Source organism: Ochotona princeps, chromosome X (assembly GCF_030435755.1).
Source record: "Ochotona princeps isolate mOchPri1 chromosome X, mOchPri1.hap1, whole genome shotgun sequence".
NCBI lineage: Eukaryota > Metazoa > Chordata > Mammalia > Lagomorpha > Ochotonidae > Ochotona > Ochotona princeps.
Window position 1 is genome coordinate 22,316,500 of NC_080865.1, and position 14,992 is coordinate 22,331,491.

The 14,992-nt window shown below is 39.2% G+C and overlaps 1 protein-coding gene across 6 annotated transcripts in view; it reads right to left on the reverse strand.

Moving 5' to 3' along the window:
• The window catches only part of GK (glycerol kinase), an 81,010-nt gene that overhangs the window by 10,647 nt on the left and 55,371 nt on the right, over positions 1 to 14,992 (reverse strand). For all 6 annotated transcript variants that reach the window (XM_012927766.2, XM_058658456.1, XM_058658458.1 and 3 more), the window contains 5 exons: positions 4,527 to 4,605; positions 2,989 to 3,085; positions 2,071 to 2,155; positions 942 to 1,062; positions 655 to 798 (listed from right to left, as the gene is read on the reverse strand). In XM_012927766.2, the coding sequence (XP_012783220.1) occupies positions 655 to 798; positions 942 to 1,062; positions 2,071 to 2,155; positions 2,989 to 3,085; positions 4,527 to 4,605 (526 nt within the window). The remainder of the gene's footprint in view (positions 1 to 654; positions 799 to 941; positions 1,063 to 2,070; positions 2,156 to 2,988; positions 3,086 to 4,526; positions 4,606 to 14,992) is intronic.

Sequence of the window (14,992 nt, forward strand, 5' to 3'; positions counted from 1 at the left end):
GCCACACGGGAAACCCAGATGAAGCTCCCAGATCCCTAACTTGGCCTAACTCTGCCCTATCTCTTGCAGCCACTTAGGGAGTGAACAAGCAGATGAAGATATCTTTGTCTCTGCCTCTTCCTGTCTATGACTTAAACTTTCAAATAAATAAACAAATTTTAAGTGATCTTAGAAGGGTTTTTATAAAGTATTATTTCAATAACACTCAGAATAAACCACATGTGCTTAGCAGCCAAGTGAGCAACAGTAACATTTGTAATTTTTATTTTTCGTCTTGGCTCACAGATAAATAGAAAGGCAAAATGCCCTCCACTAAGGTCCCTTTCACAGTATACCACTATTTCACAGTATACCTTGCATGCACCAGGATCTGATATGGGCATCGGTTCATACCCTAGCTGTTCCACTTCCCTTTCAGCAACCTGTATGTGGCCTGGGAAAGCATTTGAGGATGGTCCACAGCCTTGGGATGCTGCACCTGTGTGGGAGACCTGGAAGAGTCTCCTGACTTGGATCAGCTCAGCTCTGGCCATTGTGGCCACTTGGGCAGTGAACCAGCGGATAGATCTTTCTGTCTTTCCTTCTCTCTGTATATCTGCCTTTTCAATAAAAATCAACAAATCTTTTTTTAAAGGTATCATTCTTTAAAAGTACCCTCAGCGTTGATCTGAGGCTCAAACCTCTCCATCGTGACAGCTGATAAATCCTCGGGTTCAAGACTCCACACGCCTACTCCTTCTGCAGCCCCAGCTGCCATGGCTGCACCCAATGCAGTTGTTTCTGGCATGGAGGGCTTGACTGAGGAAGGAGAGAGAGAGAGAGAGAGAGAGAGAGAGAGAGAGAGAGAAAGCTACATCAACATTTTTGCAATTGCATATGCCTAGAGAACCAGTTCTTGACAAACATTGCTCCTGTAGTTGAAAGGAACAAAGTTTACTAACCTACAGGGATATACAGAATGTCTGCTTGTAGCTGCATCAGAATTTTATTGCTGGTCATTCCTCCATCTACTTGCAAATGACTGAGTGGAATCCCACAGTCCCGATTCATGGCATCCAAAATCTTAGAGAAAACATGCAATTAGCATAATAAAACTACTTTCTAGTAACATTCTAAAAATGACAATCCTCTGTTTAATAACCCTCAAGAGCTTCTCAAAGTCTGCACAATAAAGTCAGGACGATATACTGTGGTCCTCCAAGCCCTCTTTTGCTCTGGTCACCACAAACCTCTCTTACTACACCAGCACATTGACCCTGATGTGCAGTGAAGCTGGAAAACTCTATCTTGCACCCTGGTTTCCTTCTTTGATGTCCACATTACAGCTATTTCCTCTGTCTACCCAACAAGTAATTCAAGAAGTTGGTAGAAACGGCAATTAAATATTTTGGTGCAGAGGCAAATATGAGACTCTGTGATTAAGACATGACTTGAAACATCCAGATCTTACATCAGAGTTCCTGGATTCAAGTCATGGCACATTTACTCCCTGCTCATGTGCACCCTGGGGGAGGCAACAGGTGACAGATCCAGCACTTGGTTCACTGGCACGCACATTAGAGATTCATACTAATTTCCAGGCTCCTTGCTTCAGAATGGCCCAACCCTATTGTTGCAAACACTTGGAGAATATACCAGCAAATGGGAGATCTCTGTCTGCCTCTATCTTTCAAATAAGTTAAAATAAATAAGTATTCAAAGTTACAAAAAATAATTTTGGTGTAAAATAATCTTGAAACCCATGCATATGCAAAGTCTTTATACACATCATGACAAAGCTATGCATGTTTTTCACAACTTATCTGCACCAAAAAAATCCTTATTTTTCAATTCTGTTCTCTACAAACTTACTGAAATAGCCTCGCAGATACTACTCAGCCTCCCTTCAATCATGAAATGCCCAGAAGTCTAGCAAATAACAGGAACTCAAAGAGAAAACACAAATATTTAGACTAGTATTGAGGTAGACTTAAGTACATTTTCAGAATTTAATAAATATCAGGCAATAATACATAACTCATCAATGAAAAAAGTAGTTTAAGTACAAGGAAATAAGTCCACAACCATTACCTCTCGGGTTTGGAAGCAAACTGCTTCCAAAGCAGCAAAAGCAATGTGGCATTTATTGGTGAACTGAGTGAGTCCACAGATTATCCTAAAAATATACAGAAAGATTTGCCCATGAGAGTGGTATAAATGATTCATTGACCAGAAGTGTCTTTCGTGAATATGAAAAGCATGAATTCCACAGAACCGCATAGGTTTGGGGTGGACAGACATGGTATTTCCGTGGAGTTAGGCTGCTACTTGCAATGCTGGTATCATATTGGAGTGACAGTTCAAGTCCTGGCTGCTCTGCTTCTGAGTCATCTTCCTACTCAAGTCTGGGAAAACAGCAGAAGATGGCCCAACCAGTTGGGATGGAATTCCCTGCTCCTGGCTTTGGCCTGCCTCAGTCCCAGCCATTCTGACCATTTGGGGACTGAACTAGTAGATAGAGGATCTCTCTGTGTATGACTTCCTCTCTGTCACTTTGCCTTAAAAGAGAGATGTGCAGGGAAAGAATGTTACACAAAACTATTTAGCTACTTGACATGTCTTTGTAGACACAATCCTGCATCCATGAAAAAATTCATGATCCAGCTGAATGGATAATTGTAACATAAAATCAAATCAGTATTCATTAGATGATGTCCTTTTGCATACAGCTGTCAGACGCTTTGAAGATCAAACATAGTAACACCATCACAAATCACAGCACCCACTATGGCCACAGTGGGGGTTATTGTCAGCTGATTTATAACCACATGGAGCCAAATGGCTCTGAAATTTTGATCTCCAAATAGGAAAAGCATAGAAAAAAGGTCTTCCTCAAACACTTCATGAACTTACTTGACAATAAACAGAAAACATTTAACAGGTTTTCAACTAATTTAGCAAGTAAGAAAAAAATCCCTAAAAAGCATTTTATATTTTCAGTACACTTACCCTCTTGCACTGGGTTCCCAGTACGGTGCATATAACCCTGAAAACGCTGGGACAAAGTAGCAGCCATAAGAAGTGCCTACTTCTTTAGCAAGTTTTTCTAACATAAAAAAGATAAAGCAAAAGTTATACTTATGTCCTATTTTATTGAATAAACATGCCCACTTAAAAAACTAGGGCAAGATTTTTTTTTTTTTTTTTGCTGTTGTTTCAAATTCCTTGGTATGGAATAAAGTTTCTAACTATAGCAGTATGCTAGGAGTAATAGAAAAATTTTCTCCACATTGCACACCCCTACTAAAGTGTTTTATTTTATTTATTTATTTTTATTACAAAGTCAGATATACAGAGAGAAGGAGAGACAGAGAGGAAGATCTTCCGTCCGATGATTCATTCCCTCAACGGCCACAACAGCCGGAGCTGTGCCAATCCTAAGCCAGGAGCCAGGAGCTTCTTCCAGGTCTTCCACATGGGTGCAGGGTCCCATGGCTTGGGCTGTCCTCGACTACTTTCCCAGTCCACAAGTAGGCAGCTGGATGGGAAGTAAGGCCACCAGGACACATGCTGGTGCTCATACGGGATCCCAGTGCATGCAAGGTGAGGACTTTAGCCACTAGGCTACTGCACCGGGCCCTCCCCCACTAAAATGTAATCCAGGTTAAGACATTTAGGAATATGATTTGTTTCCTTGCAGTATTTTAAATTATCAGCATTTTGAAAGTCTCTGAGAGATGAAGAAATGTCTCTCTTGAATCCCTAAGCAGAAATGCATGTTGAATTGTCCTACCTTTAGGAAAAGTTAACAAGTAGATAAAAGAGTATAGCTGGGGCCCAGTGCAGTAGCCTAGTGGCTAAAGTACTAACTTTGCATGTGCCGGTTCTAATCCCAGCAGCACCACTTCCCATCCAGCTCCCTGCTTGTGGCCTGAGAAAGCAGTCAAGGATGGCCCAAAGCTTGGGACCCTGCACCCACATGGAAGATCTGGAAGAAGCTCTGGGCTCCTGGCTTCGGAATGGCTCAGTTCCGGCCACTGCAGCTGCTCGGGGAGTGAATCAATGGATGGAAGACCCTCCTCTCTGTCTCTCCTCTTCTCTCTGTATATCTGACTTTCCAACAAAAATAAATCTTCAAAGAAAAGAGTATAGGTGATTTCAAGCCATTCATCCACAAACAGAAGTTGTCATACTAATATTGAAATAATAGATGTAAGAAGCTGAACGTTCACTCACATCTAGGAGCTAAAGCTCTTTCTTTACATACAGCTTTAACTAGACTACTCTACCTTCAGATTCTGACAATCTCCAGTGTTCAATATTACACTTAGGTAATTTTTATGTCCTGTAATGCCACTTTCTTCATGGTTACCACTAATTGTGTCAATCTACTATTTTACAAAATTTCACAAAATAGCTAACTTTCTACATAAGTCAAACATACAATAGTGATTGATATGATTTAGAGATCACATCTGGGGTAAAACAGTAAGTTTTTAGACTAGAGAGGTAAAAGATTACAATTTATCACTCTTCAGCATACTTACCAATTTCCTCTGAGGACTTAATAATTCCAAGATTATCTCTTAGCCAGCGAATAACAGCACCTGCTATAGCTACAGAACCCTAAGGGGGATAAAAAGGAATCCAACATATAATACATATTGTAACTACACAAGCCTTTTATTCAATATATTCTGTGTATTACTCTACTTGATAGACAAAATTTAAATCATTTTAACTTTGGGACTCTTAAACATGATAAGCTAGCTTTTTCACTAGCAAGTTTTTCAGAGGATAAGGAAAAGTTAGTCCTCCAACACAGCCTTGGAAATGTTTCTGTAAGTGGATATCAATTGTTGAGAAGTCTGCCTCTTGTAAAATTTTACTAAGCTACAGAGGTGTGTGACCATCTAAAATACATCCCCATGTTATGAACAAAGTTATTCAGGCAGCATCACATTACAAGGCTTTTAAGAAAATACTTATTTCTATTTGGCAGGTAGATTTACAGAGAGAAGGAGAGCTAAACTGAAAAAGATCTTCCATCCACTGGTTCGCTCCCCAAATGGCCACAACAACCAGAGTTAAGCTGATCCAAAGCCTGGATATGGGTGCAGGGGCCCAAACACTTCGGCCATCCACCATGGCTATCCCAGGCCATAAAGCAGGGAGCTTGATCGGAAATGGACCAGCTGGGACACAAACCAGTGCCCATGCAGATGCTGGCTCCACATTACAGGCATTTTTTCCTGCTTATTTCCGAAATCTAATAGCATAGTAAATCAAGATGATGACAACAACAAAAAGATGGCAATGAAGCTAGCTACTAAGTAATTATTCTTTAAAACAAAATCATCAAGGATTTGTCTGTGGAAATAAGGATGAAAAAATATGATTCACAGTCAAATAAATAAACTGGATTTGAGCTCCAGTTTTAATATTTAATTACTATGTGATCATAGGCAAATTACTTGGGCTTTCTGATCTTTCATCTCTAACCATAAAATGTTAAGTGTAATACTTACCTAAACTCACAATGTGAGGCTCAATATGAAAACATAATGAAAATTCTTATTGAATGTATTAACTTCATTATATTTTTAAGTGTCAAAATATATCAATCAGATTATATGAACTAATATATGGATAAAATGTGCAATATTCACACAAAATATATTATCTGGCCACGAGAAGGAATGGAGTACTACTTTCACTTGCAAAGTGAAAGAAACCAGGCACAAACACAATATATTGTATTGAATGAATCAATGACTATGACTATGACTATGACTCCACAGAAACAGAAAGTAGATCATTGGATGCTTAGGCTTGGCGGAGTAGCTACAGGGTTCTCTTTGGGGTGATAAATGTTTGGTAAAGATAGACTGTGGTGACTGCTGTAAAAACCAATGAATACACTAAAAACCATTGAACTGTATACCCTGAAAGAATAAATTCTGTGACCTATGAATTATATCTCAGCCAAGCTATTATTAAAAAGACCCTAAGAACAAAAAGTAATATAAACCATTAGGAATTCTCAAAACAAACTTTTGTTTTGTTTCATTGATACAGATTATCAATGTAAATTTCACTGTGTCACCATATACCAAATGGTCTGTGATGTTAAATCTAGGAACCTATAATAGTAAATGTAGGCACCTATCCATAACTCAATCAGCTGAACCTAGAAATGGTCACCCCTTTCTGCTAATCAGCACTGTGGTATATCAGATTAAGCTGCTGCCTTCAATGCTGGCATCCCATGCGGGTGCCAGTTTGAAGCCTGGTTGCTCCATTTCTGACACAGCTCCCTGCTAATAAGCCTGAGAAAATAGAGGATGGCTCAGGTGCTTGGGCCCCTGTACCCACATGGGAGACCCAGATGAAGCTCCTGGCTTCTGGCTTCAACCTGACTGACCCCAGCTGTTGTGGTCATGTGAAGAGTTGGGATGGAAGACTTCACTCTTTGCCTCTGACTTTCTGTCTCTGTAACTCCGTTTTTCAAATAAATAAATAAATCTTTAAAAGAAGCAAATCATTTTCACTTCTCCCATCAGAAATGTGTTACTGAAACTGAAGACATAAACTGAATGGAAGAGAATTATACATACAAATACATACCTGAAAGGAGTAGCTAATTTTGCTATAGGATATGATACAAGGTATTATTTATCCTTTAAAGAATTTAATAAAATGAGAGACGCTTCCATATTTACAAAAGACATGTGATCTTTTGAATTAAGAGTTAGAAGATAAATTGGAACATGATATAATTCTTCAAAACTGGACAGGAAATTGTCCAGGAACAGCTGTTAAAACTTATACAAAGTCAACTTGCTATCAATTAAATCACAACAAATTACATCCTAAACATAAAGGTCTAATACTTAAGTACATCAACTATGATTGTGAACGACACAGACCTTAGCTGTAACTCATGACTAAGAAAATATAGCAGGCAGGGCCAGCATAATGACTCAACTGGCTAATCCTCCACTTTGTAATGCCGGCATTCCATATGGGTGCTAGTTCATCTTGGCTGTTCCACTTCCCATCCATCTCCCTGCTTGTGGCCTGGGAAAGCAGAGAAGTACAGCCCAAAGTCTTGGGACCCTGCACCCATATGTCAGGGTTGGAGAAAGTTCCTGGCTCCAGGTTTCAGATCAGCTCAGCCTCAGCTGTTGCGGCATCTGACGAAAGAACCAATGGATAGAAGATCTTTTTCTCTGTGTTATCTCCTATCTGTGAATCTGCCTTTCCAATAAAAATAAATGTGTGGCTTTTTTTTAAAGAAAATGTGGCATGCAAGACTAATAACTTGTTCTTTGAAAGACACAATGGAAGTAGAGGATATAAAGGATAATAAACTAAATAACAGGACAAGAAGAATAAATTATTATTTCCATGCCTGGAAAGTGAAAGGCTGAGAAATAGGCCGGGGGGGGGGGGGCAGCTGTTTGTGGAACAGTGGGTTAAGCCACACTTCAGAAACCTGCAGCCCATATCAGAGTGTCTTGAATTCAGTCCCACCTCTGCTTCAATCCAGCCTCCTGCCAATGTGTACCCTGAGGAGTACCATTGCTACCACCACAATCTGTTTTAGGATCCAGTAGATTTGTATCTTACAAGGCAGCTGGGTTAAAAATGGTAGGTGTGAAAAAAAATCATAACACAGATTATCCTTAAATTGCTTAAAGCATTCATGAGGCACAATAAATGTAGTTCTATTTATACTACACTGTTATATATCTCTGCATGTGTAATTTATACTGTAACTAATTTGTACATATTTTACTATAAATGCAATGTCTAACCCTATAGCATTTTTAATGGCAGGGGAAAAGGGAAAACAGGCAATATTTTCTAAATGTAACATAATTCACACATCCTTCAGCAACAAGTTAGAGAACTAGTATTAAAAGCCTATATTGTTGCTGTTGTTTTTAAAGCCTATATTGTAGGGCTGGCATGCTGGGACAACAGGCTACTCCTCCACCTGGAACACTGGCATCCCTTATCGGCACTCGTTGAAGACCTGGCTACTCCATTTCCAATTAAGCTCCTTTCTTATTAACCTGAGAAAGTAGATGACTCAAATGCCTTGGGCCCCTGCATCCATGCAAGAAACCGGGAAAGAAGCTCCTGGTTCCCAGCTTTGGATCAGCTCAGCCCTGGCCATTGCAGCCATTTGGGGAGTGAACCAGCAGATGGAAATCTCTGTCTCTCCTTCTCTCTCTGTAAAAATCTGCTTTTCAAATAAAAACAAACATTTTTTTAAGTACATATTGCACAGAAGGCATACTTTTCAAGAAAGCACATTATAAAATCTTCTACTCTGCTAGATAGTCTTTTACAAAGTTGATAGGGTATATGTGCTGATAGATTGCATTGACCTTGAAGAAGTAGGAAGCCACTCTGAGGACCCTTGTGTGGCAATCAACAGCAGGTGGCTTCTTGGCACTTAGGATAGCCTCAGGTTAACAGCTAGGAAGAAATCCAAGCCCTCAGTCCCACAACCATAAGGAAGTGAATTCTGTCAACAATCTGAGTAGGCAGAGAACCTCAAATGAGCACACAGCCTTGTGTGACCATAAGCAGGACTCACCATAGCTGAGCTGTGACTCTGAACCCATGGGAACTAAGAGGCTGGCACATCAAAAACTTGTACATATTTATGGGGTACCATGCAACACTTCCACACATGCATAACTGTAATATCCAAAATGTATTATTCCAAGCTGATTAAGTCTGAGATAGTATTGTTGTGTAGCAATAGATCTCTAACACACAGGCCTGTGTTAATAGGCATTATTTACCTCAAGAAGAATGAAAAACTCCGTAAAGGAAATCATAACCATGTAATTTTAACTCACACCAAGGAATATACGAGGAAGATACATTTGAAAACAGTTAACATGTCACAGAAGGAACCCTTTGGAAGATCGTATTTGAAAAGAAAAAATATCGCCATAACAGAATTTGCTGTGTAAGCAATATTTACGGTCTATCATGAAAGCCAACCGGAAACTCAGTGAACAAGACAAACAAGTATTTTGGCCTCAGGAAACTGACATCCTGGAGACAGAGCACAGAACACGGAAGTCTGAAAACCTAAAGCAGCTCAATTTCATCATCATAGTAAAGTATGTCCAACTTGCAATTAATTTCTGTTTTATAAAGCAAGATTTTAAAAAGGAAGAGAAACATGGAAATAGAGAAATACCATTTCCGCAAGACAGTATACTACTTAACAGACAATGTAGACAGCAGAATCAGTTAACTGCTCTATTTCGCTCCAGTCTCTTCTAACACCAAGAAAAATCTTGCAAGTAGAAAGAGTGAGACAAAATTTGGCAGTTTAATACAAGTTTAAACTTGGATGAAAAATTCAGGGATTATATGCTCCAATACCACTTGATACATAACAAAAATAAGCACTCAAAGAGTGTTAAATGACTGCCCTGGAGCAACCTTCTGGTGCTTGATAAAGAAAAACAAACGTGAAGGAGGAAAAGGATGCTGATGTCCATATATCGACAGAGACACTGAGTTTCTACTTCAAAAATCCTCACTGTTGTGAACACAGAGAAGAGCACACAAAGTAGAAAACAGTAAGAAAAAAACACTCGTTGACTCAAATACAGAATGATCCACATGGCCAGAAGTGGAAATGCAAGAAGGAGCATGACTGAATACACCAGCATGATCTGATTCATTGTATGCGTCAGCCAACAGGGTGGACCATGTCATAAATACTTCTTGTTTCAGACAGGGAATAGAGTTGGGCTCAGTGCTTAAAGCCAGAGAGCAGCCTACACTTTTCCACTTGTGTAGGGATCTGGAAAATTCAGCAATGGTCAGTTTGCTAAGGCTATGCATGTCTTGAAGGGATATGGGACTAGAAGTAAAAACTTGAAAATACATGCAAAAATCTATATTTTAAAAAAATAAGCCAGAAAAACCTAACAGCAAGATTAAAAATGATTCCAGTCTGATCAAGATTTTTTATATACACTGAAACTATTTCACGAGAAATAAAAGTGTCACTTTCATTAATACACAAAATTATGAACTACCAAAAAACTACTGTGAAAAAGTCATATAAAGATCTTGAAATGTGTTATAATATATTAATGCTATTTATATTTATATAACGCATATAAGTATATACAGAAGTGTATATATATATATACATATATATATATATATATATATACTCATTATATTATAAATGTGGGAGCCAGTGTTGTGGCATTGTGGGTAAAGACACCACCTGCAATGTTGGCATGCCATATGGACACTGGTTTGTGCCCCACCTGCTCCATTTCCTATCCAGCTCCCTCCTAGCAGCCTGGGATATGCAGCAGTAGATGACTCAAGTGCTAGGGACTTTGCTACCCACATAGGAGGCTTAAAAGAAACTCTTGGCTCTCTCTCTCTTTCTCTCTGATTTTCATGGATGGATTAAATAACCTAGTTAAGAGGCTGGTAGTGGGCCAGGCACAGTAGCAACAGTCCTTGCCTTGTATACACCGGAATCCCATATGGGCACTGGTTCTAGTCCCGGGGTCCCTGCTTTTCAACCAGCTCTCTGCTTGTAGCCTGGGAAAGCAGTTGAGGATGACCCAAAGTTTTGGGACTCTGCACCCGTGTGGGAGACCTGGAAGAGGCTCTGGGCTCCGGGCTCCGGGCTCCAGGCTTCAATTGGCTCAGCTCCAGGCATTGCGGCCGCTTGGGGAGTGAATCAACAAAAAAAAAGATATTCCTCTGTCTCTTCCTCTCTGTATATCTGACTTTCCAATAAAAAAAAAATCTTCTTAAAAAAAGAAAAAAAATCTCGAAATGGGGGAGGAGGGAATAGGTGCAATGGCTCAATTGGCTAATCTTTTACCTGTAAGTGCCGGCATCCCTTATGGGTTCATTTCCTAGCTGCTCTACTTCCCATCCAGTTCCCCACTTGTGACCCGGGAAAGCAGCAAAGCCTTGGGACCCCGAACCCACGTAGAGAGCCCAGGAAGAAGACACCCAGGAAGAAGGGAGCCCAGGAAGAAGCTCCTGGCTCCTGGCTTTAGATTGGCTCAGCTCCAACTGTTGAGACCTCTTTGGGAGTGAGGCAGCAGATGGAAGAGCTTTCTCTTTGTCTCTCCTCTCTGTAAATCTGCTTTTCTAATGAAAACAAGTAAACCTTTAAAAATCTTGAAAATGAAAATGCTAAATAAAACTTTAAAATGTAATAGATGAGATAAACCCTACAATGGACACAGATGATAAGAAAATTAGTGTTTCCATGCACTGCCTGTGGGAGTGTGACTTGTTATAATCTACAACCTGGAAGTTCTACTACCACAGAAAGCTGCGCACATAGAATTCTGAAAACATAAAAAAAAAAGTTCATAGCAGCAGTTTTCATAATGGCAAATACTAAGAAAAACTACAATGTCATCAACATTTGAATACTAAATTGCCGTAATACCATATATGGCAACATGAAAACAAATGAAAAAAAAAGACACAGATTCAACATACACACACACACACACACACACACACCCTTTTTCTTCCCTGTTTCCTTTATAGTTGGAATGTATATTGATTGTAGAAACATGTAAAACTGAACACTGGTGTAGGAAATCATCCGTTTAAGTGTTAGAACTATGAACAAAAACAAGGAAAGGATCATAATGAAAGTTAAGGAAGTGGTTATGCCAGGGGAGAGAGAAAAGGCAGTGATGGTGCCAGGGAGAACTTACAGACAAGTTATATAGGCCTTGTCTTCATAATAATTCATCACTAGTATCTCATGTAACTTTTTTCTGCATGTGTCTTACATTTCACAATACATAAAAGGGACTTTTATGTTTTGCTATGCTGGTTTCAAAAAGAGAATTTGGAAATGGAAGGTAGATACGATAAACTCACCAGGGATGCATCATAGAGAAACAAAGAGATTAAAAAACATAAAAGAGCAGTTAAGAGACATGGAGGATGGGCTCAAAGTTTCCAATATTCATCCAATAGCAATTCCAGAAGAGGATGGAGGTAATGGTAGAGGAGCAATATTTGAAGAGATAACTGCTGAGAATTTTCCAGATCTGAAGACAGACTTGGATCCAAGTACCTAACAGGATAAATAAAAATAAATCCAAACCCATGCACATCACAGTAAAACTACAAAGTATCAACGACAAAGATAATGTTAAAAATTCCCAGATAAAGATACAGATTATCTATAAAGAAATCACATTTTGATTGACAACAGAGGTCAACAATGGCCAGAGGAATGTGAGAAAAATAACTGCTAATCTAGGATTTCATAACTCTCCTAGAGGGAAGGCAAAGCAAAGACAAACACAAAAAGAATTCACTTACTTTTCCATATGCTGAACACTATAAAGGGATGCCCTTCAAGCAAAAGAAAAAAATCTGAGTGGGGAAATCAAATGTGCCACCCAAAAGTAAAGATACTAAACACAGAAATGAATATAATAAGTAGGTAAATTTAATTTATCATTTATTGTGAAAACAATTATTAATTGTTGCATGTTGAAGAAAAAAGGGAAATTGGAAACTAAATGAAATGGCTGCTGGTGGAGGAAGTGGTAGCAAACTTGAATTCCTCATCAGAATTGGAAAATTGAATGCAGTAAACTACTACATACACTGACAGAAAAAAAATATACTTAAACAATATATTAAAAATTTAAAGGGGGCAAGTGTTGTGGAATAGTAGCTTACTTAAGGCACTTCTTGGGATGCCTACTGCCATAGTTGAAATGCTGGTTTGGGTCCCAGTCACGCCACTTTTAATCCAGCTCTGTGCTAATGTGTTTATGAAGCAGTGAAATGATAGCCCATATATTTGACTGCCTGTCACCCAAGTGGGAGACTGGATGGAGCTCCAGGCTCCTGACTTCTTCCACATGGCACAGCCCTGGCTAACAACCATTTGGGGAATGAACTAGGAGATGCAAGATCTCTCTTCCTCACTCTCGATTTCTCTGGCACTCTTTCAAACTATTATTTTTTTAAATTTGGAGATACTCACAAAAAACACCAAAACAACAAAAAAATAAATCTAAATGCATTATGTTCTTCCAAATCAGCCCAGGTAGAAAAAAAAGAAGACTAAATGAATAAAAATAGATGCTAATAATTTCAGTTTTTACACAGAACAGAAAGAAAAATATTAAAAGCCCCTGACTTGCAAGCCTAACAGTAATCTGTAAATTGAAGCCATGGTCATTTAAACACATACTTTGTAAGCACTTATAGATAAGGGGAGTTGGAGGGTATGGATTAGTATGACCAAGTAGAATCAGTATGACATTAATGGGGAAAAAAAAGGTTTTGTCAATCTAGCATTAGCCTTCACCCTCTATTTTGATTTCGTTAATTTTTAATATTCTTTAGTTGCAAAAGAAATTTAAAAAATGGGCTAGAGACTCCAGCCTAGTGGCTGGAGTCCTTGTCTTGCATGAGCCAGGATTCCATATGGGCACCAATTTGTGTCTCAGCTGCTCACCTTCCCATACAACTCTCTGCTTGTGTCCTAGGAAAACAGTTAGAGGATGGCCCAAACCCTTGGGACCTTGCACCCATCTGGGAGACCCGGAGCAGGCTCCAGGATCCTGGCTTTGGAACAGATCAGCTCTAGCCATCGTCGCCACTTGGGGAGTAAGCCAGCAGATGGAGGGTCTATCTGTCTCTCCTTCTCTCTGTAAACCTGGCTTTCCGATAAAAATAAATCAATCTTAAAAAAAAAAAGAAATTAGAAAAACATAAAAGGAGTGAGGAAAAGAACCTGATATTGTTAATGTATTACTCTCTCTGTGTGTGTATTGCTGTTGCTGTTTTTGTTGTTGCTGCTGCTCAGCCTGCCAAGTTAGCAGATGAAGGAGGGGACATATTCAAGACATGATGACAGCAACACCAGATCTCAAGACTGCAACCCTGAACATTCAGACTTCAAAGGAGATGGTACATTGGCATGCCTTTTGCATCCTCATTTTACTAAGCGCAGCATGTCAAAAGTTACCTTGGCCAAACGACTGAAATTTTGTTTCTTTAATCAAAAAGACACCTCACATGTAAGGAATGGGGAGAGAAAGCTTAACCAGGCATGTTGTCACATGATCTAATGTTTATTTCTCAGCTTGAAACTCTATGAAAGTTAAAAAAAAAACATGAATTGCAACTAAGTCAAAAAGAATGCCATTATATCTAGATGAGACAAAACCAGAAAACAGAGTAAAGAATGAAAAAGGATTCAGTCTACACCATCATAGACTACAAATCACCGTAATAAATTAAACAGGAAGAAATAAATATATGAATGTAAATTAACAAAACATCTTCTACAAAAATGCTAGACAGAGCTGACTTGGTTTAATAATAGTATATCTAAAATAGAGTGAGGTATTTTAGCATATTCCCCTGGGACCAATAGCATGACAAAGTTATTGGAATAAATGAATGGACTCTCAGGCTGGAGAAGCAAAAGGAATGCTTGCAGAAAACAGGCAGGAATCATACTATTGAGCACAAAAATTATACCATGGAGCACAAGTTAAATGTTGTGGAGGCAGCACTATGACGTAGTGTACAAAGCTACCACATACAATGCCAGTATCCCATATGGGCACTGGTTTGTGTTCCAGCTGCTCCAAGTCAGATGCAGCTCCCTGCTAATGGCCTGGGAAAGCAACTGAGGACGGCCCAAGTACTTGGGATTTTGTCACACACATGGGAACCTAGATGAATCTCCTGGCTCCTGTCTGGCTCAGCCCTGGCCCCTGGGACTACTTTGGGAATGGACCAGTAAATTGAAGGTCTCTCTGTCTCTCCCTCTCTCCGTAACTCTGCTTTTCAAATAAATGAATGAATGAATGAATATGGAACTGTATCATAAAATGATAATAATAATAATAAAATGTAAAAATAAATTTAAAAAAATTATTGGGGGCTGGCATCATGGCATAACAGGTTAAGTCTTTCCCTTGCAGTTTCA